The following is a 25,843-nucleotide window of genomic DNA, read 5'->3' on the forward strand; positions in this document are numbered from 1 at the left end:
AACGGAAGGTATGGGAGGCGAAAGAGAGGGAAGTGAGGTGGAGGTAACGGGATGTTGGAGATGAACAATGATTTGATCGTTTGGAAAAAGACGGACAATATCCAAGAGAGCAAACGAAAGAGAGAGAATGGAGACGTCATTCTGAGAAGGGAGACGTGGGGAGACTGAATAGGAGGGAATGGATGAATAGACAAGAGAGCAGAGTGTGAATAACGTGAGAAGACAGCTGGACTACTGTAGTTTTCCCATGTCACTCACATTCTGTTTGTCTTCCACAGTCTCATATCTCGTCTTCCCATCCTCGAATGAATGATCATTGTTCAGACTGTTTTTGCTCATTTCATCTTCCCAGAAAGCTGTTTCAACTGGGTTACTGTAGTGTTCCAGAATAGAATTTTAGAAAAATCAATTGGATGACAATTGATAGTCTATTCAAAAAATCCCTTTCGTCGTTTCTGGCTTTAAACGTATCCTCTTTATTCGGTGAAATCCGTGATAAAATTTTTTAAACAAATTATAAGACGGTAGACATTGAAGTTCTATGGCTTGCACTGAAGATAAGCATAGTTAGATAAACAAAACGGTAGGATCAAAATGAATAGCGTTTAATTATAATTATGAGTGGTCTCTGGCCAAACAGCAATAACCAAACTTCCATTCCCCTGTTCGCATACTGTAGCAGTCACACCATCCGCACGTTGGATGTCATATCCGAATGACAAGATTCTGATGTATCCAAATGGGCTGGAAATAAAGAATTATGAAAAACTACTAATATATCGGACTATTTTACCTGGTGTAGTCTCGACGATTCTCCACAAAAACGGCATTATGCAGTAAACCTGAGAGTACTTGTAAGATATCCGCGGAACCAGTTTTGACGCAGAATAGTTTCAATCGGGGACACCCTCCAGATAGCCAATGCTTCAGAAAGACATTCAAATCACTATTTGATAAGCTGGCATTGTCCAGATGAATAGCAATTCCATCCATGGTCAATAGGTTATCAATTGTTACCCATTTGGAATTACTGATGTCTAAGCAGTCGATTCTACGGAAGTTATTCGAGAAGCGAAAATTGGGCGGAGCTTCTGAGTATATGCATATTTGAGATGAACACTGGCAATCCCTCAGAATATAATTCATTTCATCTTCCGATGGACTGGCACCCCAGTCTACGTAAACCACTTTTTTCAATGGTGTCTTCTGTTTAGTGTTCACATGTTCAATCAGTTTGAATGTATCTTTACATACACAGACTTCTGATACATCAATATTGAATAAATTGGCAACATAGTCAGTGATAGCCTTCAATCCATTCAGTTTATCCTCCCAATATATTATCAAATATTTGATTAGACGGTGCATTTTGACTCGTGCTTGTTGCCCACCCAATTTCACATATTCCTCTTTATCAGATCTTGAGATATATGCAGAGTTACCTGTATTCAACATACAGTCGAAATTTGAAAGTGAAAGGAATGGTATATTGGATTCCCTGACATGCAGACGTTCGTCATGAGGCGTTTTTCGTAGAGTTTTAATGACAGAGTAGCTTTTTTGAGAGCAGAAAGACAGCGACACTCTGAAAACAGGAAGAATATCTTCGAAAAATGAAATGAAGAAACTTACAATTCATTGGGCTCCATAAAATCGATAATTCTGGCTAACGGGAGGTTTGGTACATGGAGGAGAGGGAAGAGAGACGTCATCCTTCGACAGAAGATATGGGGAGACTGAATAGGAGGGAGAGGATGAGTAGGCAAGAGAGAGAGGAGTGCAAGAAGACTGAATAGGAGAGAATGAATGGGACCAGGTGTTTTTCCACGTCATTCACACTCTCATCTCTCCCGCCTATTCATTCATTCCCTCCTATTCAGTCTCCTAATATCAGGGGTGTGCGGACAGGAAAATTTCGGAATTTCGGACACTAAAAAATGTCCGAATTTCAAAATTTCGGAATTTCGGAATCTCGGAATTGTCCGAATTTCAAATTTTCGGACTTTCGGAATGTCGGAATATTCCGAATTTCGGATTTTCGGAATTTCGGAATTGTCCGAATTTCGGATTTTCGGACTTTCGGAATGTCGGAATATTCCGATTTTCGGACTTTCGGAATTTTTTTTCAACAGATTGTCCCATTTACCCATATCGAATGCTGAAAACCGTTTTTTTGTTAAAAAAAAACACATTTTTTTTCGGAATATTCCGATCGGAATTTCATTCCGAATTTTTTTTTCGGAATATTCCGATCGGAATTCCAGTCCGAAAATTTTTTTTCGGAATATTCCGATCGGAATTCCGTTCCGAAAATGAGCCGATTTTCGGAATTTTTCGGAATTCCGAATTCCGTTCCGCACACCCCTGCCTAATATCTTATGTCAAAGGATGACGTCTCCCTTCCCTCTCCTCCATGTCCCATACCTCCCTCTAGGCAGAATTATCGATTTTATGGAGCCGAAAACATTGTAAGTCTCTTCTTTCTCCTTCTTCCAAACCTATTATTTTTGTTTTCAGAGTATCGCTCTCCTTTTGCTCTCAAAAAAGTCATTCCGTTATTAAAACTCATCGAAAAGTGTCATTTGACGGGCATCTGCTAATTGGGGAATCCCATCAAAATGCATCATTCCTTTCATTTACATATTCTGTCTTCGGTATAGTTGCAGACCGCAATCGTGTGTTGAGTGCACAGAAGTTTGTAGACAATGTCAATTATGAAGACATGGAATCGGTGAAAATAGGTGAACAGCATGTACGAGTTGAAATGGATCATTCGGATGGACATCTTATTTCATACTGGAGTAATACAGTGGACGGATTGAAGGCACTCACTGACTATGTTACCAATCTATTCAATATTGATGTATCAGAAATCTGGGCCTCGAAACAATCCTTCCATATGATTGAATGGGTGAACAGTAGACAGAAGACACCATTGAGAAACGTTTGGTATGCGGACTGGAGTGCAACACCATCATCAGAAGAAGATATGATATATATTCTGAAAGACTGTCGTCCTATCTCTCAATTAAGAATATGCCTAAAGCTTCCTCCAAACTTTCGATTTTCTGAAAAATTTCGGAAGTTTTCTTTCGATTGCTTAGATATCTGGTATGGAGAATGGGTGACACTTGACAATCTTCTGACAATGGATGGAATCGATATTATTCTCGGATCATCTACTCTATCTAGTACTGATTTAAATGTCTTTCTGAAGCACTGGCTGTCTGGAGGGTGTCCTCGATTGAAACTATTCAGCGCCGAAACAGGTTTTCTGGATATCTTACAAGTACTCACTGATTTACTGCATAACGCTGTTCTTGTGGATGATCATCGTGACTACGTCAGGTAATAGTTCGGTACATTAGTAGTTTGTCATGATCCTCTATTTCAGCCCATTTGGATATAGCATAAACTTGTCATCTGGATATGACATTCGACGTGAGGATGGTGTGACAGCTACAATACACTATCAACCACCGAGAACCTTAATCATTGCAGTTTGGCCAGAGACCACTTATAATTCTAATTAAACTTTTTTTTCATTTTGTTAATATTGTTTCGTTTATCTAACTGTACTCAGCTGCTACAGTATTCTACCAAACTGTGGGATACTTGACTTGTTTGGCCGTAATGACAGAAATAATGCATTTTATGTGGTTTTGTTGAATTCCAGCTATGAATGAAGTGGTATACTGATTATTTTGAACGGAACGATATCATAAATGTTTTAAGTTCTCAAAGGTTGAAATCTGACTTGGTGCTATAAATAAACCGAACAAGGAAGGTGTGATTCGCTTATGTCTTTTTTAGACTAAGATCAGTTGTGTATTTTTCAAAAATCTTGATTATCATAATTCCACCAAATTTCGAAAATTTGAGTACCCCGCCTCACTTTGCTCCAGATCCCTTTGTTCTGACGTCAGATATTTACTTTTCCGCAGGACCTCACCGGGTTACTGTAGTTTTCCCATGTCATTCTTTCCACACTTTCTCTAGACGGACGCACGTTGTACATCATATCCATCCCACAAAAAGAAGACGTGGGAGAGTAATAAATAGAGTGGATTTTTTTTTCTAATTTTTTTCAATGGTGTCTTTTGTCTACTGTTCACATGTTCAATTATGTGGAAGGATTTTTTTGAAGCCCAGACTTCTGATACATCAATATTGAATAGATTGGTAACATAATCAGTGATGATTTCCAATCCTTCCGCTGCATTATCCCAGTATGAAAATAGATATCCATCCAAACGTTGCATTTCGATTCGTACTTGTTGTCCACCCATTTTCACAGATTCCATGCCTTCATAATCGATATTGAAAATTGATACAAACTTATGTGCACTCAACACACAATTGCGTCTTCCAAATCTACGAAATAATAACTCTTTATCATCTCCCGCAACAAGCAAACGCCCGACAATAGGCAATTTTCGTTGAGTTTTAATAACGGAGTGACTTTTCTGAGAGCACAAAGAGAGAGATACTCTGAAAAGAAGAATAAAACAGTTTTGGAAAAATGAAAAGAGGAAACTCACAATGTTTTCGGCTCTATTAGGTTGATAATTTTGGCTAACAGGAGGTTTGGGACATGGAAGAGAGGGAAAGGAGATGAGGGTATCGGGACGTCGAGGATGACGGGAGACTTTTTCTTTCGACGAATAATCGGTATGGCTAGACGGTTCAGTGGTAGATATTTATTCGGATGCAAAATATAAGTAATATAAGTCAATATAGGGAAGGGTGATACAGGTAAAGATAATGCAGGGGGAATATAGTTGGGGGGGTATGGTAGATGGGACGGCAGACGGCAGCAGACGAGGACGGCAGGTGAAGGTGATCGACGGAGGAGATGGTGGTTCTCCTTCTCAAGAAGAGGTGAGGTAGAAGCGGCTGGTGTTCCTTTATATAGTGTTCCGCTTATCCAGTATTCCAGTTTGCCATTGCTTAATGTTTCGGTATGTTGGCACGAGTCATTGTTCGCAGATTGTCGGTCGATTACCATCTCCTCCGTCGATCACCTTCACCTGCCGTCCTCGTCTGCTGCCGTCTGCCGTCCCATCTACCATACCCCCCCCCCCCCCCCCCAACTATATTCCCCCTGCATTATCTTTACCTGTATCACCCTTCCCTATATTGACTTATATTACTTATATTTTGCATCCGAATAAATATCCACCACTGAACCGTCTAGCCATACCGATTACTATAGTCCACCCGGATTATAGTCTCTTTAATTTCTGTTAATTTCTCGATTTCTCGTTTTCTTGCTTTTTTCAACGAAATTTCGTGTTATTTCTTCTTTTTTTACGATATAAATTGAAAAAAAAACACGAAATTTCGTTGAAAAAAGCAAGAAAACGAGAAATCGAGAAATTAAAAGAAATAATTTTGTCCGAGAGGACTACACGGGAGCAAAAATTCGCGTGGGAAAACTCTTCCACGAAAGCTCAATTTGAGCCGGGAAAACGTGAATTTTGGGTGTTTAGAGCGATTTTTAGCCTATGCTCCAACGATGAAAGTTGCTCAGAATTTTCTGAAGTATGAGAATCTGAAATAAAAAATATGACTTCAGTCCTCCTTTAATTAGAAATATGAGTGGTCTCTGGCCAAACTGCAATAACTAAGGTTCTCGGTGGCAGATAGTTTACTGTAGCTGTCACACCATCCGAACGTTGGATGTCATATCCATTCCACAAAGTCCATTTGTGTCCGAACGGGCTGAAATTTAGAAGTTGTTAGAATATAAACATATTGAATTTTTACCTGGTGTAGTCACGACGATCCTCCACAAAAACTGCGTTATCCAGTAGACCAGCAAGTACTTGAAAGAGATCCACGGAACCGGTGTTGGCCCAGAATAGTTTCAATCGAGGACACCCTCCAGTCAGCCAGTGCTTCAGAAAGACATTTAAATCAGTGTTAGTGAGGGTAGACTTTTCCAAAATAATATCAATTCCATCCATTGTCAATAGGTTGTCAAGTGTCACCCATTGTCCATGCCAGATAACTAAGCAATCGATTTGTCGGAATTTTTCCGATAAACGGAAGTTGGGTGGAGCCTCTGAGTGGATTCGTATTTCAGATGAACACCGACAATGCCTCAGAATATAACACATTTCATCTTCTGTTGATCTGCTTCTCCAGCCGAGGTGAACGACTTTTTTCAATGGAGTTTTCTGTCTACTATTCATCCACTCAATCAGATGAAATGACTCTCTATTGATCTTGAGTACGGCTACATCCAAATTGAACAGATCCGTCACATACTCAGTGATAGCCTTTAACCCATTCATTGTGTTGTCAGAGTACGAAATAAGATATCCACTATAACGGTGAACTTCCACTGGAACGTACTGCCCGTTCATTTTTACATAATTATTTTTGTCAGAATTGGAACAATGCAAATAATTGGCGGCACGCAACACACGAGTGAGATTTTTGACTGAATAAAACATGACATTTCTGTTTGGCCCCGAAACACAGAGGCGTCCATCGAATGGTGCTCTTCGTTGAGTTTTGATGACAGAGTGACTTTTCCGGGAGCAAAAAGATAGAGACACTCTGAAATAGAAAATGAAGATTTGAAAACGAAATAAGAAGAAACTCACAATGCATCGGCCTTCATAAAATCAATAATTCTCCTTAACGGGACGAATGGGACTAGGAAGAGAGGGAAAGGAGATGAGGGTATCGGGACGTCGGGTTGACGGATTGAGACAGTTTGAGATGGAGGAAAGTGAGGTGGAGGTAACGGGATGTTGGGGATGAGAAAAGACTCGATTGCTTCAAAGAAGACGGAAATAATCCAACAAAGCAAGAGAGCGAAGAGAAACGTCATTCTGCGAGGGAAAACGTGGGGAGACTGAATTGGAATGAATGGATGAGTAGGCAAGATAGGAAAGTGCGAATGACGTGAAAAGACAGCTGGACTACTGTAGCTTTCCCATGTCACTCACATTCTGTTTGTTTACAACAGTCTCATATCTCCTCTTCCTATCCTCGAATGAATTGTTTATTGTTCAGACTGTTTTTGCTCGTTTGATCTTCCCAGAACGCTTTTCTACTGGGTAGTGTTCCAGATTAGAACTTTAGAAACAAATGTAGATGAATGACATTTGATAGTCTATCCAAAAGATCACTCTCGTCGTTTCTGACTTTAAACAAATCCTCTTTATTCGGTGAAATTCGTGATCAATTCTTGTTTAAACAAATTATAAGACGGTAGACATTGAAAAAAGTTTAAGTGGCTGCCACTGTAGTTGAACATAGGTAGTTGGATAAACAAAACGGGAGGATCAAAAGAGCGCTTAATTATAATTATAAGTGGTCTCCGGCCAAACAGCAATAACCAGGGTTCCATTCCCCTGTTTGCATACGGTCGCTGTCACACCATCCGCACGCCGTATATCAAATCCAGATGTCAAAGTTCTCCTGTATGCAAATGGGCTGAAATAGGGAATCATGAGAAACTACTAATATATCGGACTATTTTACCTGGTGTAGTCTCCACGACCCTCCACGAAAACGGCGTTACGCAGTAAACCAGCGAGTACTTGTAAGATATCCACGGATCCTGTTCTAGCGCAGAATAGTTTCAATCGAGGACACCCTCCAGACAGCCAGTGCCTGAGGAAGACATTCAAATCACTATTAGTGAGACTGGCATTTTCCAGATAAATATCAACCAGTCGGTTAACGCAGCCAGAATTTTCTCCTACTGCTGGATCATATAACTTCTTCACTTGTTGATAGTTTTTGTTAGCAAAGCAACCCGTTCCGGTTTTAATTTTTTTAAATCTAAAATACTCTCATAGAAGAACAGGAACTTGGTATCTCTTCTTGTTTCCCTTTTCAAGAAGATAATGATCTTTCAAATACTAATTTTAACATTTGACTGATCGGCGGCAATGCCGGCTCCTTCCTCCGAATATGGTAGACTAACCAAGCTACGAAAAAGTTCCTTCTTTAAAATTCACCATAATTTTTTGAGTAGTGTTATTTCCTTCATTTTTACTCCCATTAAGCTTCTGGATGTAACTTCGGGTGCTTCTTTAATGGTGGAGACATCCGAGGTCTCAGTATTAATTGCACTAAATACAGGGAATGTCATTTTTCTGGACCTTTATCAAAACCATTTTGCGGAATTTGTTTTACTATGTTTTTCTCTGCTCGAACATTCTTTTACTGAAGTAGAAATTTGGACACTTTCCTATTCGCATCTTCAAAAAATGCACTTAACGTGTTATTTTTTCAAGTTTTTCACTAATCGGCGGTGATGCCCCCTACCACACGGAGCTGCGGACGAAACTCTTATTGTAAACTACCATCAGTTTTTGACTCGGTGTTCGTGGGATCGTAATTTTTGAACTCCGTCAAAGTTGCTCGTCTTTGGGACAACGGCGAGTGTTTGTGAACAGATAGTATCTTCTTTTCCTTTACTTTTCTTTTTTCATATACACGGAAATCTTCTTTTTAGTACTGAATATCTTGACTGTTCGGCGGCGGTGCCAACTCTCTCCTCGGAAAAAAATAGAATACAGTAGTGACCATAATTCTAATACATAACTGGCCGTTTTCAGTGTAACTTTGAGAGGGTGTCACGGTAAGAAAAAGAAACATAGAGTTTTCGAATGTTTCCCACGCATTTTTCGTGACAATTTGTAGAAATGAAGTCATTTGCAGAATGAAAAAGTTCTATAATTATTTTCCCCGTGAACTCCTATTTCGTAACCAAATGCCACCGAATGGCTTGAAAACCACGTTTTTTCACCTAGTGACCTAGTTGAGACCTATTCTAACTAAAAAAAATAGACGGGCATCGAGTGGTGAAAATTTCTGATTTTCTGGTCCAACTTCGAAGAAAAACGGTTCAGTAGGAAGGGCGGTAGGATCGGCGACAGACAGACAAACATACACCCGTTTGCGTTTGTTAATAGTAAAGATTAAATGTAAGAAGGCATTGATTGAAATGAAATATGCATTTATTGGAAAACGACACACAATATTAAATGATCATTTGAAGTCTGGCAGTGGTACAAAGTCGTGATAACTGAAATATTAATGTAATGCAATTGTTAAAGTTTTAAAAAACTCACTCAGGACTGTACATTCTGCATTCTATGATTTGTGGTTCATCATTATTATAATGATAGTCAATTGTCCATTTGTAAGAGAGGGATCCGTTTAGAAACAATTCACCTGTTTGTGCAGTTCCCCAAAGAAGATTAATACCGTTACTCGGAAATGTTTTCACATCATATCCAGTAGTACTCTCTATTGTGTGATTCATAGATACGAATGAATTGTCGAGTGCTGCAAACATTGTGAGTGATATAGATTAAATTGGAAATTATTCTTACTGTGGTTTTGAACAGTTATTGCAAAATAACAAAAATCTGCATGAATACCAGGTGGTATCGGAGATTTAAATGCCGGTATTTTGATTCGACCCGATCCAGAAACCACAAAGTTTTGAGCAATGAATTGGTAAGGATTACCAAGTATCCAAGCCATGTCGCCAAAAGCCTAAACATTGTTTGATAAGAACAGAATGTAGTGGTGATCATCTCCAAAAATGATATATCTCTTGTGTAGAAGCGTAATTCTTCAAGATATAAACAGTAGCAGAAAAACATAATCACTTGCACTGAAACATACAAAAATGGCATGGAAAATTTCCTACTTTTGGGCAAAATGCCCAATGGGCAAGGGTTGAGCGACGGTTAGGTCAAAGAATTGAGAGTGGAAGAGTGGTTGGGACGAGCGAAACGCCAATTTGTTGGACAATTTGCAAAGTTTAACAACATACGTTTTATCGTACTGGAAAATTCATTGCAATTTTTCTTGTTTTTTCATTATTATTCTGTACTAATACTTTGTTTCAAATACACTATTCTGTTATGGATATAAAAAAAGCTACCGGTCGACAGAAGAAAAGAGGTTTGTCAATCAAAATTACACAAATTACTCCATTGTTTTTTCGTGTCGGGACCAACTACATCGTTAGTTCCTTAAGCTAAAATTCTTGTTTCGAGGAGGATGATCATGAAACTAACAACGTCTTCTACTCCCACATCGAATCATAAATCGATGGTTTCCTCTCAATCATCAACTCCTCCCACAGCCAACAACCACAAGAAGTTCACAAAACTTGATGAATTTTTCTTTTTAATAAATATTGATAAAAACAGTAACTGTTTAAAAAAAATATTTGAGAATCGGCACGAAAGGGGTGCTGAAAACATCACACGTTTCGCCCTTGATTTGAGCGGCAGCACGGCCGCCCAAACGGTAAGAAAATCGCTCGAAATTCCCTGAGTATGACTTGTTTCCACATAAATAACTTTCACGGTGAACTTTTTTATTCAATTTCCAGTTTTCTAAAACAAACTCACACTAAAAAGATCACCGCCGGTGGCGAACGCACAGTATCCATTGGTTTGAAATGACATTTCATATAGTGTCGCAGAATTGGAACCACCCGATGGGATACTGTCGACACCAATGTGCACCAACACATGATTGGCTCGTAGTTGGGAAATGATGTCAGATACATCAGACTCATCTGGATACCGTTTCACTAATACAATAATTTGGGCTCCGCATAATGACACCTTCCCATTATTGAGAAACTTCTGGAATCTCTAATAAATACAAGATGAGGTGAAATAGTACAAACCTTCAACACACTGTACAAGTTGCTTCCAGTAGTATTATCTTCATATCCAAGTGATGGATCCGGTTGATGAGAATATATAGAAATATTCAAACTACTGGAATTAAATGGTTTAAAAAAGCACTAAAAACAGAAACGAAACATACTTCCAGTCCGTGTGATACTCAATCTCTTCTTCTTGTTTTGTATCGAATCGAACACTTGCCGTTGTTGCATAGGTAGAAGCATAACTGACTATACTCCTGGCACCATACCAAAACGTGTAATAGTCGATATCAGTAGAATAAGCGTACAGAAGTGTGTTGTTCTGTTGAGGAAGACATACGGCCGGGGCACCTGAATTATGGTTATTTTATTAGGAAAACTCTCTTTGTTTCTGAATCTGAAATGATATAATTATTTTTATTTGTTTTAACCCCGCTTCTGATATTGTGTCCCTATCATGAATATTAGTTGTGAAGGGAGAGAGTGATAGAATAGAGTATGAATGACTGAAACAAGTCATTGAGTAACACTATTCTGTTATCAGCTGCACTTTCATACAAATATTTTATTGACGTTTTTTTTCAGATTTGCAGCTGTCTCATGACATGCTTGACATCATGATAGGAACTAACAAGAAAAGGGTGTAACCTAGACTGTCTCGGACATTATATTCTTTTTCACGAATAATTTTTGAAATCCCACAGATAATACACTCGAAAAGTATGAAGTGATGCCTTTCAATAATTTGTTATCAGTGGGTTTCTTTCTCTTTGTGTTTCAGAAGAGTTTACACCATTTTCGACGTCCAACTGATAACAACTTTTTTCAAGAAATGACTGGTGTCCGACAGTTTGACGTCAGTGGGGGTGCAGTGCCAAAAGAGGGGTAGAGGTTGAAATTGAAAAAGTGTGGAATGGAAAAAATATAAAATATATGAAAAGAGAGGGAGATTCTATTCAACTGGTAAGACACCTGGAGACAATCGGGGCTCGGCAGAGACGGTGAAGCAGGAAAGAGGGAAAGGGAAGTGGTATTTTGTAGAGAAGAGGCAAAAATGAAGTACAAAACGTGGGGAAGCGCATCATAACAAAAGGGGGAAAAATATTTATGTGATCAAACATATGAATGGCGAAGTTTTGATTACCATCGATAAAGCTGGAGATCTTTTGAGTACAGTTAGATAAACAGAACAGAATGAACAATAAAAAATTTAATTATAATTATGAGTGGTTTCTGGCCAAACTGCAATAACTAAGGCTCCCACTGGCTCATAGTGTACTGTAGCTGTCACACCATCCGCACGTTGGATGTCATATCCATCCCACAAAGTCCATTGGTGTCCAAAGGGGCTGGAATTTATGAGTTGTTAGAATAGAACACATTGAGTTCTTACCTGTTGTAGTCACGACGATTCTCCACACGAACGACGTTATGCCGTAAGCCAGCGAGGACTCGAAAGATATCTACAGAACCAATTCTAGCGCAGAATAGTTTCAATCGAGGACACCCTCCAGACAGCCAGTGCTTCAGGAAGACATTAAAATCACTATTAGTGAGACTGGCATTGTCTAGATGAATATCAATTCCATCCATGGTCAATAAGTTATCTATTGTTACCCATTCGGAATTACTGATATCTAAACAATCGATTCTACGGAAGTTTCCCGAGAAGCGAAAACTGGATGGGGCCTTTGAGTGGATGCGTATTTCAGATGAACACCGGCAATCCCTCAGAATATAATTCATTTCATCTTCCGATGAGCAAGGACTCCAGGCCATGGCCATGTAAACTATTTTTTTCAATGGTGTTGTTTGTCTACTGTTCACCCATTCTATCATTTTGAATGAATCGTCAGATACAAAGACTTCTGATATATCAATATTGAATAGGTTGGTAACATAGTCAGTAATAGTTTCCAATCCCTCCGTTATATTCTCCCAGCCGGAAACTAGAAATCCATCCAAAGGGTGCATTATAACTGGAACGTTCTGCCCGTTCATTTTCACATAATTACTTCTCTCAGACTTGGGAAAATACGAGTAATTGGCAGCACGCAAAACACGAGTTAGATTTTTGACTGAATAAAACATGACGTCTCTGTGTGGCCATGAAACACGGATACGTCCATTGAATGATGCTCTTTGTTGAGTTTTTATGACAGAGTGACTTTTCTGAGAGCAGAAAGACAGCGATACTCTGAAATATAACATAAAGATTTGAAATTATAATAAGAAGAAACTCACAATGCTTCGGGCTCCATAAAATCGATAATTCTGGCTAACGGGAGGTATGGGACACGGAAGATAGGGAAGGGTGGTGGAGGTAACAGTCCGTTGAGGACGAGCAATGATTTGATTGTTTGGAAGAAGACGGAGATTATCCAAGAGAGCAAACGAAAGAGAGAGAAGAGAAACGTCATTCTGGGAGAGAAGACGACGAATTGGAATAAATGGATGAATAGGCGAGAGAGGAGAGTGTGAATGACGTGAGAAGACAGCTGGACTACTGTAGTTTCCCAGAAAACAAGCAGAATATGAGTAACATTTAAAAATAACGGTAGACCAGCTGTCTTCCCATGTCACTCTCTCACGTTTTCTAAACTCTAGCCTCTCTCGTCTTCTCATCCATTCCCTCCATTCCATTCATTACTCCCCACATCTTCAGTCAAATGATGACGTCTCCCTTCCCTCTCCTCCATGTCCCGTATGTCCCTTTAGGCAGAGTTATCGATTTTATGGAGCCGAAAGCATTATAAGTTTCTTCTTTCCACGTCTTCAAAGCTATTCTTCTTCTTTTCAGAGTATCTTTCTTCTTTTGCTCTCAGAAAAGTCACTCCGTTATTAAAACTCAACGAAGATTGCCATTTGACGGACATCTACTTGTTGGGGAATCCTATAAAAATTCATCATTTCTTTCATTTACAAAATTTGTCTGTTTGATAGTTCCAAAAAGCAATTGTGTGTTGAGTGCACTTAAGTTTGTAGACAATATTAATTATGAAGGCATGGAATCTGTGAAAATGGGTGGACAACATGTACGAGTCGAAATGGATCATTTGAATGGATATATTATGTCATACTGGGAGAATACAACGGAGGGATCAAAAGTTATCACTGACTATGTTACCAATCTATTCAATATTGATGTATCAGATATCTGGGCTTCAAAGCAATCCTTCCATATAATTCAACATGTGATCAGTAGACAAAAGACACCATTGAAAAACGTTAGTTACTCGGACTCCAGTGCCACATCATCAGAAGAAATGACATATATTCTGAAATACTGTGGTTCTATGTCTCGATTAAGCATGCACCTAAAACCTCCTCAAAACTTTCGTTTCACGGAAAAGTTTCCAAAAATCGATTGCTTAGATATTAGTGATGGAGAATGGGTGACAAGTGACAACCTATTGAGCATGGATGGATATTCATCTAGACAATGCAAAACTATCCTATAGTGATTTGAATGTTTTCCTCAAGCACTGGCTGTCTGGAGGGTGTCCCCGATTGAAACTATTCTGCGCTAGAACAGGATCCGTGGATATCTTACAAGTACTTGACGGCCTCATACATAATGCCGTTTTTGTGGAGAATTGTCGAGAATACACCAGGTAATATAGTTTGATATATTAGTAGTTTTTCATGATTCCTCATTTCAGCCCATTTGGATACAGCAGAATTTTGTCATTTGGAGTCGATGTACGGCGTGTGGATGGTGTGACTGCTACAGTATGCCTTCAGGAAACTGGAATCTTGGTTATTGCTGTTTGGCCAGAGGCGACTTATAATTATAATTAAATTATCTTCAATTGTTTTTTATTCGTCTTTTTATCCGACTATGCTAACTACAGTGCCAGCCACTTGAACTTTTTCAATGCTTTTTCCTACTGTCTTATAATTTTTTATTATTGAAAAACAAGAAATGATCTCGAATTTCATCAAATAAAGTGGATTTGTTTAAAACTAGAAACGAAAATGTTTTTGATTGTAAATGGTCATCCAGCTTGCCGATGATTATGCGATCGATTTTTCTAAAACTCTTATCTGGAACACTACAGTAGAAGAAGGAACACAGTTTGAATAATTAATAATTAATTAAAAGATGGGAAGATGAGATATGAGACAGAATGACAGAATGTGAGTGACATGGGAAAACTACAGTAGTCCATCTGTCATCCCACGTCGCTTTCACACCACTTTCTCTAAATTCTCTCATCTCTCGTCTTCCCGTTCATTACCTCCATTCCATTCATTACTCCCCACGTCTTCTGTCGAAGGATGACGTCTCCCTTCCCTCTCCTCCATGTCCCATACCTCCCTCTAGGCAGAGTTATCGATTTTATGGATCCCGATGCATTGTGAGCTTCTTTTTAAAATTTTTTCCAAAGCTGTTTTACTCTTCTTTTCAGAGTATCTCTCTCCTTTTGCTCTCAGAAAAGTCACTCCGTTATTAAAACTCAACGAAAATTGTCATTTGACGGGCATCTGCTTGTTGAGGAATCCGATAAAAGTTCATCATTCCTCTCATTTCCAAGATTTGTCTTCGGTTTACTTAGAAAACGCAATTGTGTGTTGAGTGCACATAAGTTTGTAGACAATATTAATTATGAAAGCATGGAGAATGTGAAAATGGGTGGACGACATGTACGAGTCGAAATGGATCATTTGGATGGATATCTTATGTCATATTGGGAGAATACAACGGATGGATTAAAAGTTATCACTGAATATGTTACTAACCTATTCAATATTGATGTATCAGATATCTGGGCTTCAAAACAATCCTTCCACATGATTGAATGGGTGAACAGTAGACAAAAGACACCATTGAGAAGAGTTTGGTACGTGGACAGGAATGCCACATCATCAGAAGAGATGATCTATATTCTGAAATACTGTCGTCTTACGTCTAAATTAAGCATACGCCTAAAACCTCCTCAGAACTTTCGGTTCACGGAAAAGTTCCCAATAATCGATTGCTTGGATATCATTCATGGAGAATGGATGACACTTGACAATCTGTTGACAATGGATGGAATTGATATTGTTTTAGAAACATCTATCCTGACTAGTAGAGATTTGAATGTTTTTCTGAAGCATTGGCTGGCTGGAGGGTGTCCTCGATTGAAATTATTTTGCGCTAGACTTGGTTCTGTGGATATGTTTCAAGTACTTGACGGTCTGATGCGTAACGCCGTTTTTGTGGAGAACAGTCGTTACTACACCAGGTAATAGTTCCACTGATTAGCGGTTCTTCATTATTCCTTATTTCAGCCCATTTGGATACAGCAGAGTTTTGTCAGGTGGATATGACATCCAACGTGAGGATGGTGTGACGGCTACAGTACACTATCAACCACCGAGAACCTTAATTATTGCAGTTTGGCCAGAGACCCCTTATAATTATAATTAAACTTGTTTTTCATTTTTTTAAAATTGTTTCATTTATCTAACTATACTCTACTGCTACAGAATTTTATCAGACTGAGGGATACTTGACTATTGTTGTTTGGCCGTAATGACACAAATAATGCATTTGATGTGGTTTTGTTGAATTCCAGTTATGAATGAAGTGGTATACTGATTATTTAAAACGGAACGATATCAGAAATGTTTTAAGCAGACTTGCAAAATTCCGGCCCGGCCCGGTTTTGGCCCGGCCCGGCCCGGTCGGCCCGGATTTGAATTTTTGAACTTTTTCCACTACAATTTTTTGTCGAACAATTTATTTTCTGAAAATTTTTCATATTTTTCCTCAAGTATATTTTTCAACAACCTTCGGAACCTACAAAAAGTTGTTCTTAAGAAATATTTTTCAAAAAAAATCGGGAAATTTTCGAAAAAAATTTTGAATTTTTTTCAGTACTGAACTTCCGGGCCGACCGGGCCGGGCCGGGCCCTAGAAATTTTACTTCCGGCCCGGCCCGGCCCGTTGCAAGTCTGGTTTTAAGTTCTCAAAGGTTGAAATCTGACTTGATGCTATAAATAAACCGGACAAGGAAGTGTGATTAGTTAATGTATTTGTGATTAGTTAATGTATTTGTTAGACTAAGTCCAGTCGTATATTTTTCAAAAAACTTGAATATCATTATTCCACCAAATTTCGGAAATTTGAGATTCCCGCCTAGCTTTGCTCCAGATCACTAAACAACCTTTGTTCTGACGATACATATTTTCCCGCAGGTAGGGATGTTGCGGGTCGCCTTCGCCTTTACGCTGCGCCATTTAAAAAACTGCGTTTTACCGTTTTGGAAATGAAACGCGGCAAAAATTGCATGTTTAAAAGTCGGCGAAGGCGGCCGCCGCCGGAAATAAGAAAGGAGAAAATCACTTTTTTTAAAGCGGCGATTATCGCCGTCGGCGAAAATGAAAAAGGCGACGGTTGCCGTAAAACGTATTTTTAACATCCCTACCTGCAGTACCTCACCGGGTTACTGTAGTTATCCTAGGTCACTTCCATGCATTCTTTAGACTCTCTCGTCCTCTCATCGATTCCCTCCATTCCATTCATTACTCTCCCCCGTCTTCTTTTTGTGGGATGGATATGATGTACGACGTGCGGACGGTGTGACTGCTACCGTATGCCATCAAGAAAACGGAGACATGATTGTTGTTGTCTGGCCAGAATCAGATTATGAACACGTTTAGAGGGAATTTACTTATTTGATCATTTCTGTTGGTTTTGTTTATATTGTAGTTTTAACAATTGACTTGGAATTTTCTTTCGAAATTTGACACAACACTTTTTCAAATAAGAATTTACATCATAAATCGAATTTAGGCCCGGCTCTGCCCATTGCAAGTATGGTTTGAAGAACTGCTTTCATGCCTAGTGATTAAAATATATATGATGATAGAGTTACAAATCAAACATTTATTTTTCAGGTACTGTGCCATTGATGGAGGCGTCTTTTTTGAGTATGGATGGTAATACATGCATACGACGTGCGGACGGCGTGACTTAAGCATTTGCATGGTCTTGGGGTTCCCTTGTTAAACTTTTTCATTTTCTCTTGTTATAAGTGAATATCGACTATTCCCGAATTGCCAGGGAGAGGATTGAACATGATGGAAGTGATTTTAACGAAGAGTTAAAGTTGGAAAGTGAAAAAGTGTAGAATGAGAAAATAATATTTATAAAAAAAGAGAAAAAACTATATTTTATTCAACTGATAAGACGAAACGTGGGGACACGTGGCAAACGCATCAAAACAAAAAAAGTCCCCATTGTCATTTTTAGTTTTAAACTAATCCCCTTTTTTCAATGGAAATTGGGATCGTTTCTAGTTTTCCGAAAATATTTATAAGATCAAACAATAATTACAAAAGTAAAGTTTTAATTACCATTGAGAAAGGTAGAGCATTTTTGAGTACAGTTAAATAAACAGAACAGTGAAGGAATGAATAAGAAAGTTTAATTAGAATTATGAGTGGTCTCTGGCCAAACTGCAATGAGAAAAGTTCTTGGAGAATGATAGTGTACTGTAGCCGTCACACCATCTGAACGTTGGATGTCATATCCATCTGACAATATCGATGTGTATCCGGATGGGCTGTAATTTTGGAGTTGTTAGAATAGAAACGTATCGAATGTTCACCTGGTGTAGTTACGACTGTTTTCCAAATAAACGGCATTATGCATGAGACCGGCGAGTACTTGCAAAATGTTTACAGAATGAATGCCAGCGTAAAAAAATTTCAATCGGGGACATCCTCCAGCTAGCCAATGCTTCAGAAAGAGATTCAAATCACTATCAGATAGATTAGAGTATCCCAGACTAATAACAATTCCATCCATTGTCAATAGGTTGTCAATTGTTACCCATTCTCCATGCCAGATAACTAAGAAATCGATTCTCCGAAAGTTTTCGGAGAAGCGGAAATTGGGTGGAGCATATGAGCGAATTTCTATTTGCGATGAAGTTTTGCAATCCCTCAAATAATAAATCAGTTCTTCTTCTGATGATGTAACGCCGCAGACAGTGACACTTTCCAATGGTGTTTTTTGTCTTCTGATCACCCATTCAATCATATTGATTGCATCTTTAGATACACAGACTTTTGATACATCAGTATTGAATAGATCGGTAACATAGTCAGTGATAGTTTTCAATCCGTCCGTTGTATTATCCCAGTACCAAACAAGATATCCATCCAAAGGGTGCGTTTTAACTGGAACGTACTGCCCGTTCATTTTAACATAATCACTTCTCTCAGAAGTTGGCAAACACGAACAGTCGCAGACACTCAACACACAATTGCGATTTCGAAATGTACGGAATGATAAATTGCTGTCGAATCCCGAAACACAGAGACGCCCATTGAATGGCGCCTTTTGTTGAGTTTTTATGGCAGAGTGAGTTTTTCGGGAGCAAAAGGAAAGTGATACTCTGGAATAGACAATTAAGATTTGAAAACATAATAACAAGAAACTTACAATGTTTTTGGCTCCATAAAATCGATAATTTTCCTTAACGGAACGTATGAGACATGGAGGAGAGGGAAGGGAGTTGAGAGTACCGGGATGTCGGGTATGACGGAAGAAGTTTTCTTGGGAGGGAAGAGAGGTGGAGGTAACGGGGTGTTGGAGATGAATAATGATTTGATTGTTTGGAAGAAGACGGAGATCCAAAAAAGCAAACGACAGAGATGGGAGGGAGACGTCATTCTGGGAGGGAAGACGTGGGGAGACTGAATCGGAGGGAATAGATAAGAACACTAGAGAGGAGAGTGTGAGTGACGTGGGAGGACATACTGTAGTTTTCCCATGTCACTCACATTTTGTTTGTTTCTCTCTTATCCCGCCTTCTCACCTATTACCTTCATTTCCATTCATTACTTCCCACGTCTTCTCTCCTAGAATAATGTCTCCCTTTCCACTCGTTTGTTTCCCAAAACTGAAGTAACTGTCTCGGGTCATAACATTTTACAACTATCTGTATTTGTGACATCCTTCATATAATGATTACGATATTTCTAAAAACCTTTTTTCAATTCTGAGATATCACGAACATTTCTCTGTACATGTGAACAAATATTAATAATGAGAAGTAAGAAACAAAGATTGAAATGAAATAAGAATTTATTGGAAAACCGCACAGAACATTGAATGACCATTAGAAATCTGGTAGTGGAAGGAAGTCGTGATAACTGAAATATTATATTTATACAACCCTAAAAGTTTTTCTGAAAACTCACTATCCACTGTACATTCTGCATTCAATGATTTGTGGTGCGTCTGTGTTATAATAATAGTCAATTGTCCATTTATATGAGAGGGATCCGTTCAGATGCAACCCCATTTGATTGTGCAGTTCCATAGAGAGGGTCACCCGGATATTTATAAACATCATATCCATCACTACCCATAATTGTATGATTCATGGATACAAATGAGTTGTCGAGTGCTGCAAACATTATGAATGGTCTAATTTAACTTGGAAATTATTCTTACTGTGATTTTGAATAGTTATTGCAAATATACACATGTCAGTAGATTCCGGTAGTATAGGAGTTTTGATAGCCGGTATTTCGATTCGACCAGATCCAGAAACCATGAAGTTTTGAGCCAGAAACTGGTAAGGCCAGCCAAATATCGCGGTTACACAGTAAAAAGCCTGAAAATTGTTGGATGAAAATAAAATACTTGTCTTCTGTGTAGAAACTAGAGTGTCGTATCGCGAGGCAATTTCAGCTGAAGCCAGCATAAGACAGGTTGATTCCCGATATTTTCATATTTATTGAATTTCAATGACCAAGTTGAAACGGTTGGAATCCACAGATTGATTAAAGGAAATGAGAGATCTTGTTCAAAATATGAATTTTTCAAATTTGACACGCCTTATATTCTATCGTCGTCTCGTTTCGATTTGTCTCGTAATCTCCAACATAAAAATCAGCATATTATTGTTCAGCATTGTTCAGCTTCAGCATATTCCAGCAAGCTTATTTTATTTCTCATTCTTGCATAATTTCTTGCTGGAATGAGAATTTCGTGAGACAAGAATGACCTTCCACTCTCATAAAGAAATGTAATTTTGACGTTTTTATGAATTTCTTCATACAGATTTTCATACGAACAAATTATGCGGGAATGAGAAATAATTGTAACGTGCTGGAATATGCTTCAGCTGAACCATGCTGAACGGGTTTATGATGAACTTTATGCTGAACAATACGAGACAGAACAAAACAAGAATATTCTAGATTTAGCTTTAGTTCTCGCAAAGTGCGGAAGCTGATTCTCGCAAAACGACACTCTAGTATCAGGCTGGTGCATAAGTTTCTTTCTTTTTTTGGATCATTTTTGTCATGAAATTTCTAGAAGGCTAATAACTCACATAATGAGAAATATAGTTATTTAGTACCATTAACTTATTGTGTTTATACCTGTGAAATGATGTCTGCCATCTGCTTAATTTCAGCCGTAGACAAGTCAAAATACTTGAGGAACCCTTTTTGGTACCATTCTTTGTCTCCATTTTTTTCTCAGAAAATGTTGACGAGAATGGGTGATCTATTCAAAATCAAAATAAGCTAGAAAAATTATGTTTAAAGAATTAATAATGACATTTGAACTAAGCAACTGTAGTTTAGTGTCGGTCGCTGAAGAACGGCGAGGATCAGCAATTTACGGATGTGTGAGTTTTTTCGATTTTTCTTTAACGCTAGATGAGGAAATTGGTAGAAATGTTTATTATTGAGTAGAGTAGGCACTGACGTTTCTGAATTTATTTTGTTTCAGATGATTAAGCAATTTGCTTTTTTTCACAGGAAGCGCGAATTCAACATCATCAAAATCACATGATTTTTAAGTTTGATGAAGCCTGCTACTCGTGCTTCTGAATCAATCCACTAGATCTTTTGCACATTTTTAGAGCAAAGTATGTACTGTTGATTACTTGTAAGGAGATAGTTCTGACTTGCTTGAAAGCGTTGAGAAGAGACCTAGACTTCACCCAGGTCTACTACACAAAATTTCTTAAAAGCACAAAAATCATAGCAAACACGCGACCCACGTTTTATCAATTAATTGAATGGTTTTTTAATCATTTTTTTTTGGAATCACTTACTCATGTTGCTTTCTAACTTTTACACATAGTTTGGCATAAATGCTCTTTCAGATGTTTCTGTAATATGCTTGAACGTAGCTGAACAATGATTTCTAGTTGCTCTCAATCGTCTGATCATAATTTTTTCGCTTTTAACGTACTGACCGAAAACTAAAATGTGACAACAAGATAAAGTATTTTCCTATAACTTTTATTTAGTTTCCCATTAAGATCGTCAAATTTTGATACCAATGTCGACTAGAACCAAAAAACTTTCCAAAATAGGAGTTTGGTTGACCACAGAAAAAACCATCGTTTTAACGAGCGGAATGTCTAGGCACCAACTTAAAACTGTATTTGTTAGCCACTGAGAAGGTCATTAGAATGCAAAAAAGTTTTGGTCGATATACAATCACAGTATCTAGAAACCGTGAGTCAAAGTTCAACCTCAAAAAAAGAAAGAAACTTATGCACCAGCCTAATAGAAACGTGATCATCAAGATGGGATTACAGTTGGAAAAAAAAAAACTTAATCACTGTCACAGAAAACGTACAAAGAGATCGAAGCTGTGAATGTATGCTAAAGTGACTATGATTTGTTTCCGCATAAATATCTTTCACAGAGAACTTTTTTGAATGCAATTTCCACTTTTTATACAGAACTAACCCATTTGAGATCAAAGCCGGTGGCAAAAGCACAGTATCCATTGGTTTGATATGACATTTCGTACAGTGTTGCAGAATTGGAACCACCCGATGGGATACTGTCGACAGCAATGTACACCATCACATGATTGGCTCGTAGTTGAGTTATAATATCAGATACATTAGATTCATCTGGATACCGTTTTACTGCAATCAACACTTGGGCTCCGCATAATGAAACCCTGCCATTATTGAGAAACTTCTGAAACGTCATATAAATAAAACATATTAAAATTTTACAAACCTTCAACACAGTGTACAAGTTGCTTCCAGTCGTAGTGTCTCCATATCCAAGTGATGGATCAGGTTTATGGGTCCATAAAGAAGCATTCAAACTTCTGAAATGGAAAAGTCTAATAAAGCACCTAACAAATAAACCAAACATACTTGCTGTCCGTGTGATACTCAATCTCCTCTTCCTGTTTTGTATCAAATCGGACATTTGCCATTGTTGTACAGGGTGGCGCAGAATTACCCGCACAAAACTTTGACGCCATAAAGCAAGGCGATTGACGCAATTCTGGTGCGCGTATTATTTAAATTTTTGTTAATTATATTATTTTTTATCATTCTGCCAAAATTCAGATCGATCGGTTTTGTTTTAGGTAAATGGCACCGCCGAGTCCACATCGCTCTTCCATTTTGAAACTTTTCAAAGCAGGAGTCGCTCCGGTTGACATCATTAAACGGCTCGGAGTCCCAAGTAGAATCGTGTATGACTCGATTTCTCGTTTCAAAAAGCTCGGAACGTTCTTGGATAGACGTGGGAGAGGAAGAAAAGCAACAGTCGTTACTCCAGATCGGATCAAAGCTGTGAAAGAGAGAATCAGAAGAAATGCACATCGGAGCATCAGAATAATGGCGGAAGGTATGAAAATTAGTCGTCGTTCGTTGGGAAGGATTGTCAAAGACAAGCTGAAGCTTACTTGTTATCGTGTAAGAAAATCGGCCATTCTCTCGGAAGCTACAACCAAGAAACGGCTCGAAAGATCAAAAAAGCTCCTTCAGCGCACGCGCAATGATGAGCACTTGGTTACAGTGTTTTCTGACGAGAAGCTGTTCACCGTACAGGCCGAATTCAACCCTCAAAATCATCGAGTGCTTGCTGAGACGTCTGAGGAAGCTTTTGCCAACGGAAGGACAATTCATCAAGCCTCTCACCCCGCTAGTGTGATGGTTTTTGGAGCAGTGTTCTTCCCTGGGCTCAGACACACTTCAATGGACGTCACTGGGTATTCCAACAAGACGGTGCTCCAGCACACACAGCCAAGTTGTCGCAACAGTGGTGCGAGACCCATTTGCCTGCATTCATCCCGAAGGACGAATGGCCTCCGTCCTCGCCAGACCTCAATCCTTTGGACTACTCCATCTGGGGGGTTTTGCAGAACAAGGACAACGCTAAACCCCACTCAAGTATCGAGGCCCTGAAGAAGACCCTGCTCAAGGAATGGGACGCTTTGTCTCCAGATTACCTGCGTGCAACCATCGATGCCTACCCTAGACGTCTTCGTGCTGTTATCCAAAAGAGAGGAGGTCGGATGGAACACAATTAGCTGATAATTGTTGTTATGATCATGAATAAATTTTTTGTTAATTCCCATGGTTTTCTGACTTTTCCTTTTTTAGATATAGCACTTATAGCTTGTGCGGGTAATTCTGCGCCACCCTGTATACAAATAAGCATAATTAACCATGCTATAAACACCATACGAAAACGTGGTATAGTCGATATCAGTTGAATAAGCGTATAAGACATTGATGTTTTGATGAGGAAGACATGCGGCCGAGGGACCTGAATTATTTTTTTATTAAGAGAATTATTTTCATTTTTGATTCTGAAATGAGATAATTACCGTAAAAACTCTATTTGAGTTGCCCCTCTATTTGAATTGCCCCTCTAATAGAGTTGCACTCCGACGGACGCTTTGAACAATAGAGTTGCACCCCCTAATTGAATTGCCCCTCTAATAGAGTTGCCCCTCTAATAGAGTTGCCCCTGTCAGTACGCAAACACCGCGCCTGCATTTAAAATTTCTCGCGTACAGACTTATTGAATTTCTTATATTTTTCTTTTCTTCTTTTTGCCACTTCTTGTTTTTTCCTGATTTTTCACCTATTATGAATATTACTTGTATTTTTAAGATGACGGATACCTCAGCTGTCGAGGTTCCGAAGGATTCGTTGTTCCGTAAACGCCGGCTCAATTTTACTCTCGACTTCAAAAAAGAAGCTGTTCAGTTTGCGATCAAGACAAATAACGTAAAAGCGGCGGAGAGGTTTTCAGTATCTCGTCAGTGCATCCAGAATTGGAAAGAACAACAGGCGGAGCTGGAAAGTGCTGTAGAGAAAGATGGTGCGAAAAGAAGAAGATTGAACGGTGCAGGACGACATGTAAAAGACGCTGATTTCGATGAGAACCTTTCTGCTTGGGTTCGCGAAAAACGTGCAAAGAAGTTACGCGTTACAAGAAGAATGATCCAGCAACGCGCTCGTGAATGCTCGGACTTTAAGGTATAAGCCAATTTTTTGCACAAACATTACCGTTCAAGGCAAAAATTCGAAATCAATATGAGGATTGGATGATGCATGGCGAGAAGTCCTACACTGCATCTGGAAACATGAGATCGCCGTCAATGGACATCTATTTGCAATGGATTGTCAGTGCTTGGAACGATTTGCCACAAGACCTCATTGAAAAATCATTCACTGGATGTGGACTGAATAATGCGTTGGATGGAACCGATGATACAAAAATCCATTGTTTGAAGGAGGATGGAGAAATGCCAGGTGGTTTTGAATTATTGAAGAAACGCAGACAAGAAGAGGCAATTTCAACTGACACAGTTGAGGAATTGATCGATAACTCGGAAATCAGCGAAGACGCATTTTTTGAAACTGAAGAAGTTGAAGGATTTTCCAGTGACGAATCACTTGATGTTGATGAAATTTAAATTGATTAATCTCATTTCAATCCAATCTTGTTAAATTTGTTGTTTTCTTTTTAATTTTTAATTTTTTTGTTTATTGAAGTTATAAAAATTACGCCTTAAAATTAAAATTTCATCTTAAAAAACATTTTGAACAATAGAGTTGCACCCTCTATTTGAATTGCCCCTCTAATAGAGTTGCACTCCGACGGACCCTTTGAACAATAGAGTTGCATGCAACTCAAATAGAGTTTTTACGGTAATTTATTTTTTACCCCGCTTCTGGTATGTGTCCCTATAATATTGATTTTTGACCCCGAGAACTATGTAGATCCTAACCCAAAAACATTCTAAGAAAATTGATGTTTTTTAAATTATATTTTTTTTAATTGTTTAGTGGTAAAGGAAATGTTGCGTAAACAAAATGAAACTAACATTTTGAAACGAGTGATTAGATTTTTAGGTTTGGTGTCCTTTTCAATTAAGAATTC

At 38.6% G+C, this 25,843-nt stretch overlaps 10 protein-coding genes across 10 annotated transcripts; 4 read left to right on the forward strand and 6 right to left on the reverse strand.

Annotated features, from left to right (window-relative positions):
• Positions 1-605: 605 nt before the first annotated feature.
• GCK72_015590 (uncharacterized protein) lies at positions 606-1,712 on the reverse strand (the record flags this gene model as incomplete). Its single annotated transcript, XM_053730990.1, has 3 exons — positions 606-744; positions 794-1,585; positions 1,633-1,712. 3 exons carry the CDS (start codon positions 1,710-1,712, stop codon positions 606-608), a joined length of 1,011 nt encoding a protein of 336 aa, XP_053585762.1.
• Positions 1,713-2,722: 1,010 nt separating this feature from the next.
• On the forward strand, positions 2,723-3,533 carry GCK72_015591 (uncharacterized protein; the record flags this gene model as incomplete). The annotated part of the gene is made up of 2 exons (XM_053730991.1): positions 2,723-3,348; positions 3,395-3,533. The coding sequence occupies 2 exons, from the start codon at positions 2,723-2,725 to the stop codon at positions 3,531-3,533; spliced, it is 765 nt and encodes a 254-aa protein (XP_053585763.1).
• Positions 3,534-3,995: 462 nt separating this feature from the next.
• Positions 3,996-5,008, reverse strand: GCK72_015592 (uncharacterized protein; the record flags this gene model as incomplete). Its single annotated transcript, XM_053730992.1, has 2 exons — positions 3,996-4,491; positions 4,542-5,008. The coding sequence occupies 2 exons, from the start codon at positions 5,006-5,008 to the stop codon at positions 3,996-3,998; spliced, it is 963 nt and encodes a 320-aa protein (XP_053585764.1).
• Positions 5,009-5,585: 577 nt separating this feature from the next.
• GCK72_015593 (uncharacterized protein) lies at positions 5,586-6,844 on the reverse strand (the record flags this gene model as incomplete). Its single annotated transcript, XM_053730993.1, has 3 exons — positions 5,586-5,724; positions 5,770-6,567; positions 6,615-6,844. 3 exons carry the CDS (start codon positions 6,842-6,844, stop codon positions 5,586-5,588), a joined length of 1,167 nt encoding a protein of 388 aa, XP_053585765.1.
• A 469-nt stretch (positions 6,845-7,313) lies between these two features.
• Positions 7,314-13,086, reverse strand: GCK72_015594 (uncharacterized protein; the record flags this gene model as incomplete). The annotated part of the gene is made up of 10 exons (XM_053730994.1): positions 7,314-7,452; positions 7,501-7,632; positions 9,102-9,318; positions 9,366-9,531; positions 10,401-10,640; positions 10,685-10,778; positions 10,828-11,017; positions 11,960-12,015; positions 12,060-12,863; positions 12,911-13,086. 10 exons carry the CDS (start codon positions 13,084-13,086, stop codon positions 7,314-7,316), a joined length of 2,214 nt encoding a protein of 737 aa, XP_053585766.1.
• Positions 13,087-13,671: 585 nt separating this feature from the next.
• On the forward strand, positions 13,672-14,467 carry GCK72_015595 (uncharacterized protein; the record flags this gene model as incomplete). The annotated part of the gene is made up of 3 exons (XM_053730995.1): positions 13,672-13,893; positions 14,150-14,280; positions 14,329-14,467. The coding sequence occupies 3 exons, from the start codon at positions 13,672-13,674 to the stop codon at positions 14,465-14,467; spliced, it is 492 nt and encodes a 163-aa protein (XP_053585767.1).
• Positions 14,468-15,283: 816 nt separating this feature from the next.
• On the forward strand, positions 15,284-16,082 carry GCK72_015596 (uncharacterized protein; the record flags this gene model as incomplete). Its single annotated transcript, XM_003092925.2, has 2 exons — positions 15,284-15,897; positions 15,944-16,082. The coding sequence occupies 2 exons, from the start codon at positions 15,284-15,286 to the stop codon at positions 16,080-16,082; spliced, it is 753 nt and encodes a 250-aa protein (XP_003092973.2).
• A 2,001-nt stretch (positions 16,083-18,083) lies between these two features.
• On the reverse strand, positions 18,084-19,336 carry GCK72_015597 (uncharacterized protein; the record flags this gene model as incomplete). The annotated part of the gene is made up of 3 exons (XM_053730996.1): positions 18,084-18,222; positions 18,268-19,059; positions 19,107-19,336. 3 exons carry the CDS (start codon positions 19,334-19,336, stop codon positions 18,084-18,086), a joined length of 1,161 nt encoding a protein of 386 aa, XP_053585768.1.
• Positions 19,337-19,936: 600 nt separating this feature from the next.
• GCK72_015598 (uncharacterized protein) lies at positions 19,937-22,874 on the reverse strand (the record flags this gene model as incomplete). The annotated part of the gene is made up of 5 exons (XM_053730997.1): positions 19,937-20,076; positions 20,124-20,286; positions 22,388-22,627; positions 22,670-22,763; positions 22,813-22,874. The coding sequence occupies 5 exons, from the start codon at positions 22,872-22,874 to the stop codon at positions 19,937-19,939; spliced, it is 699 nt and encodes a 232-aa protein (XP_053585769.1).
• Positions 22,875-24,567: 1,693 nt separating this feature from the next.
• GCK72_015599 (uncharacterized protein) lies at positions 24,568-24,942 on the forward strand (the record flags this gene model as incomplete). Its single annotated transcript, XM_053730998.1, has 1 exon — positions 24,568-24,942. The coding sequence occupies one exon, from the start codon at positions 24,568-24,570 to the stop codon at positions 24,940-24,942; it is 375 nt and encodes a 124-aa protein (XP_053585770.1).
• Between the last annotated feature and the right edge of the window lie 901 nt (positions 24,943-25,843).

The sequence above is a fragment of the Caenorhabditis remanei genome, chromosome IV, assembly GCF_010183535.1.
Source record: "Caenorhabditis remanei strain PX506 chromosome IV, whole genome shotgun sequence".
Taxonomy (NCBI): Eukaryota; Metazoa; Nematoda; class Chromadorea; order Rhabditida; family Rhabditidae; genus Caenorhabditis; species Caenorhabditis remanei.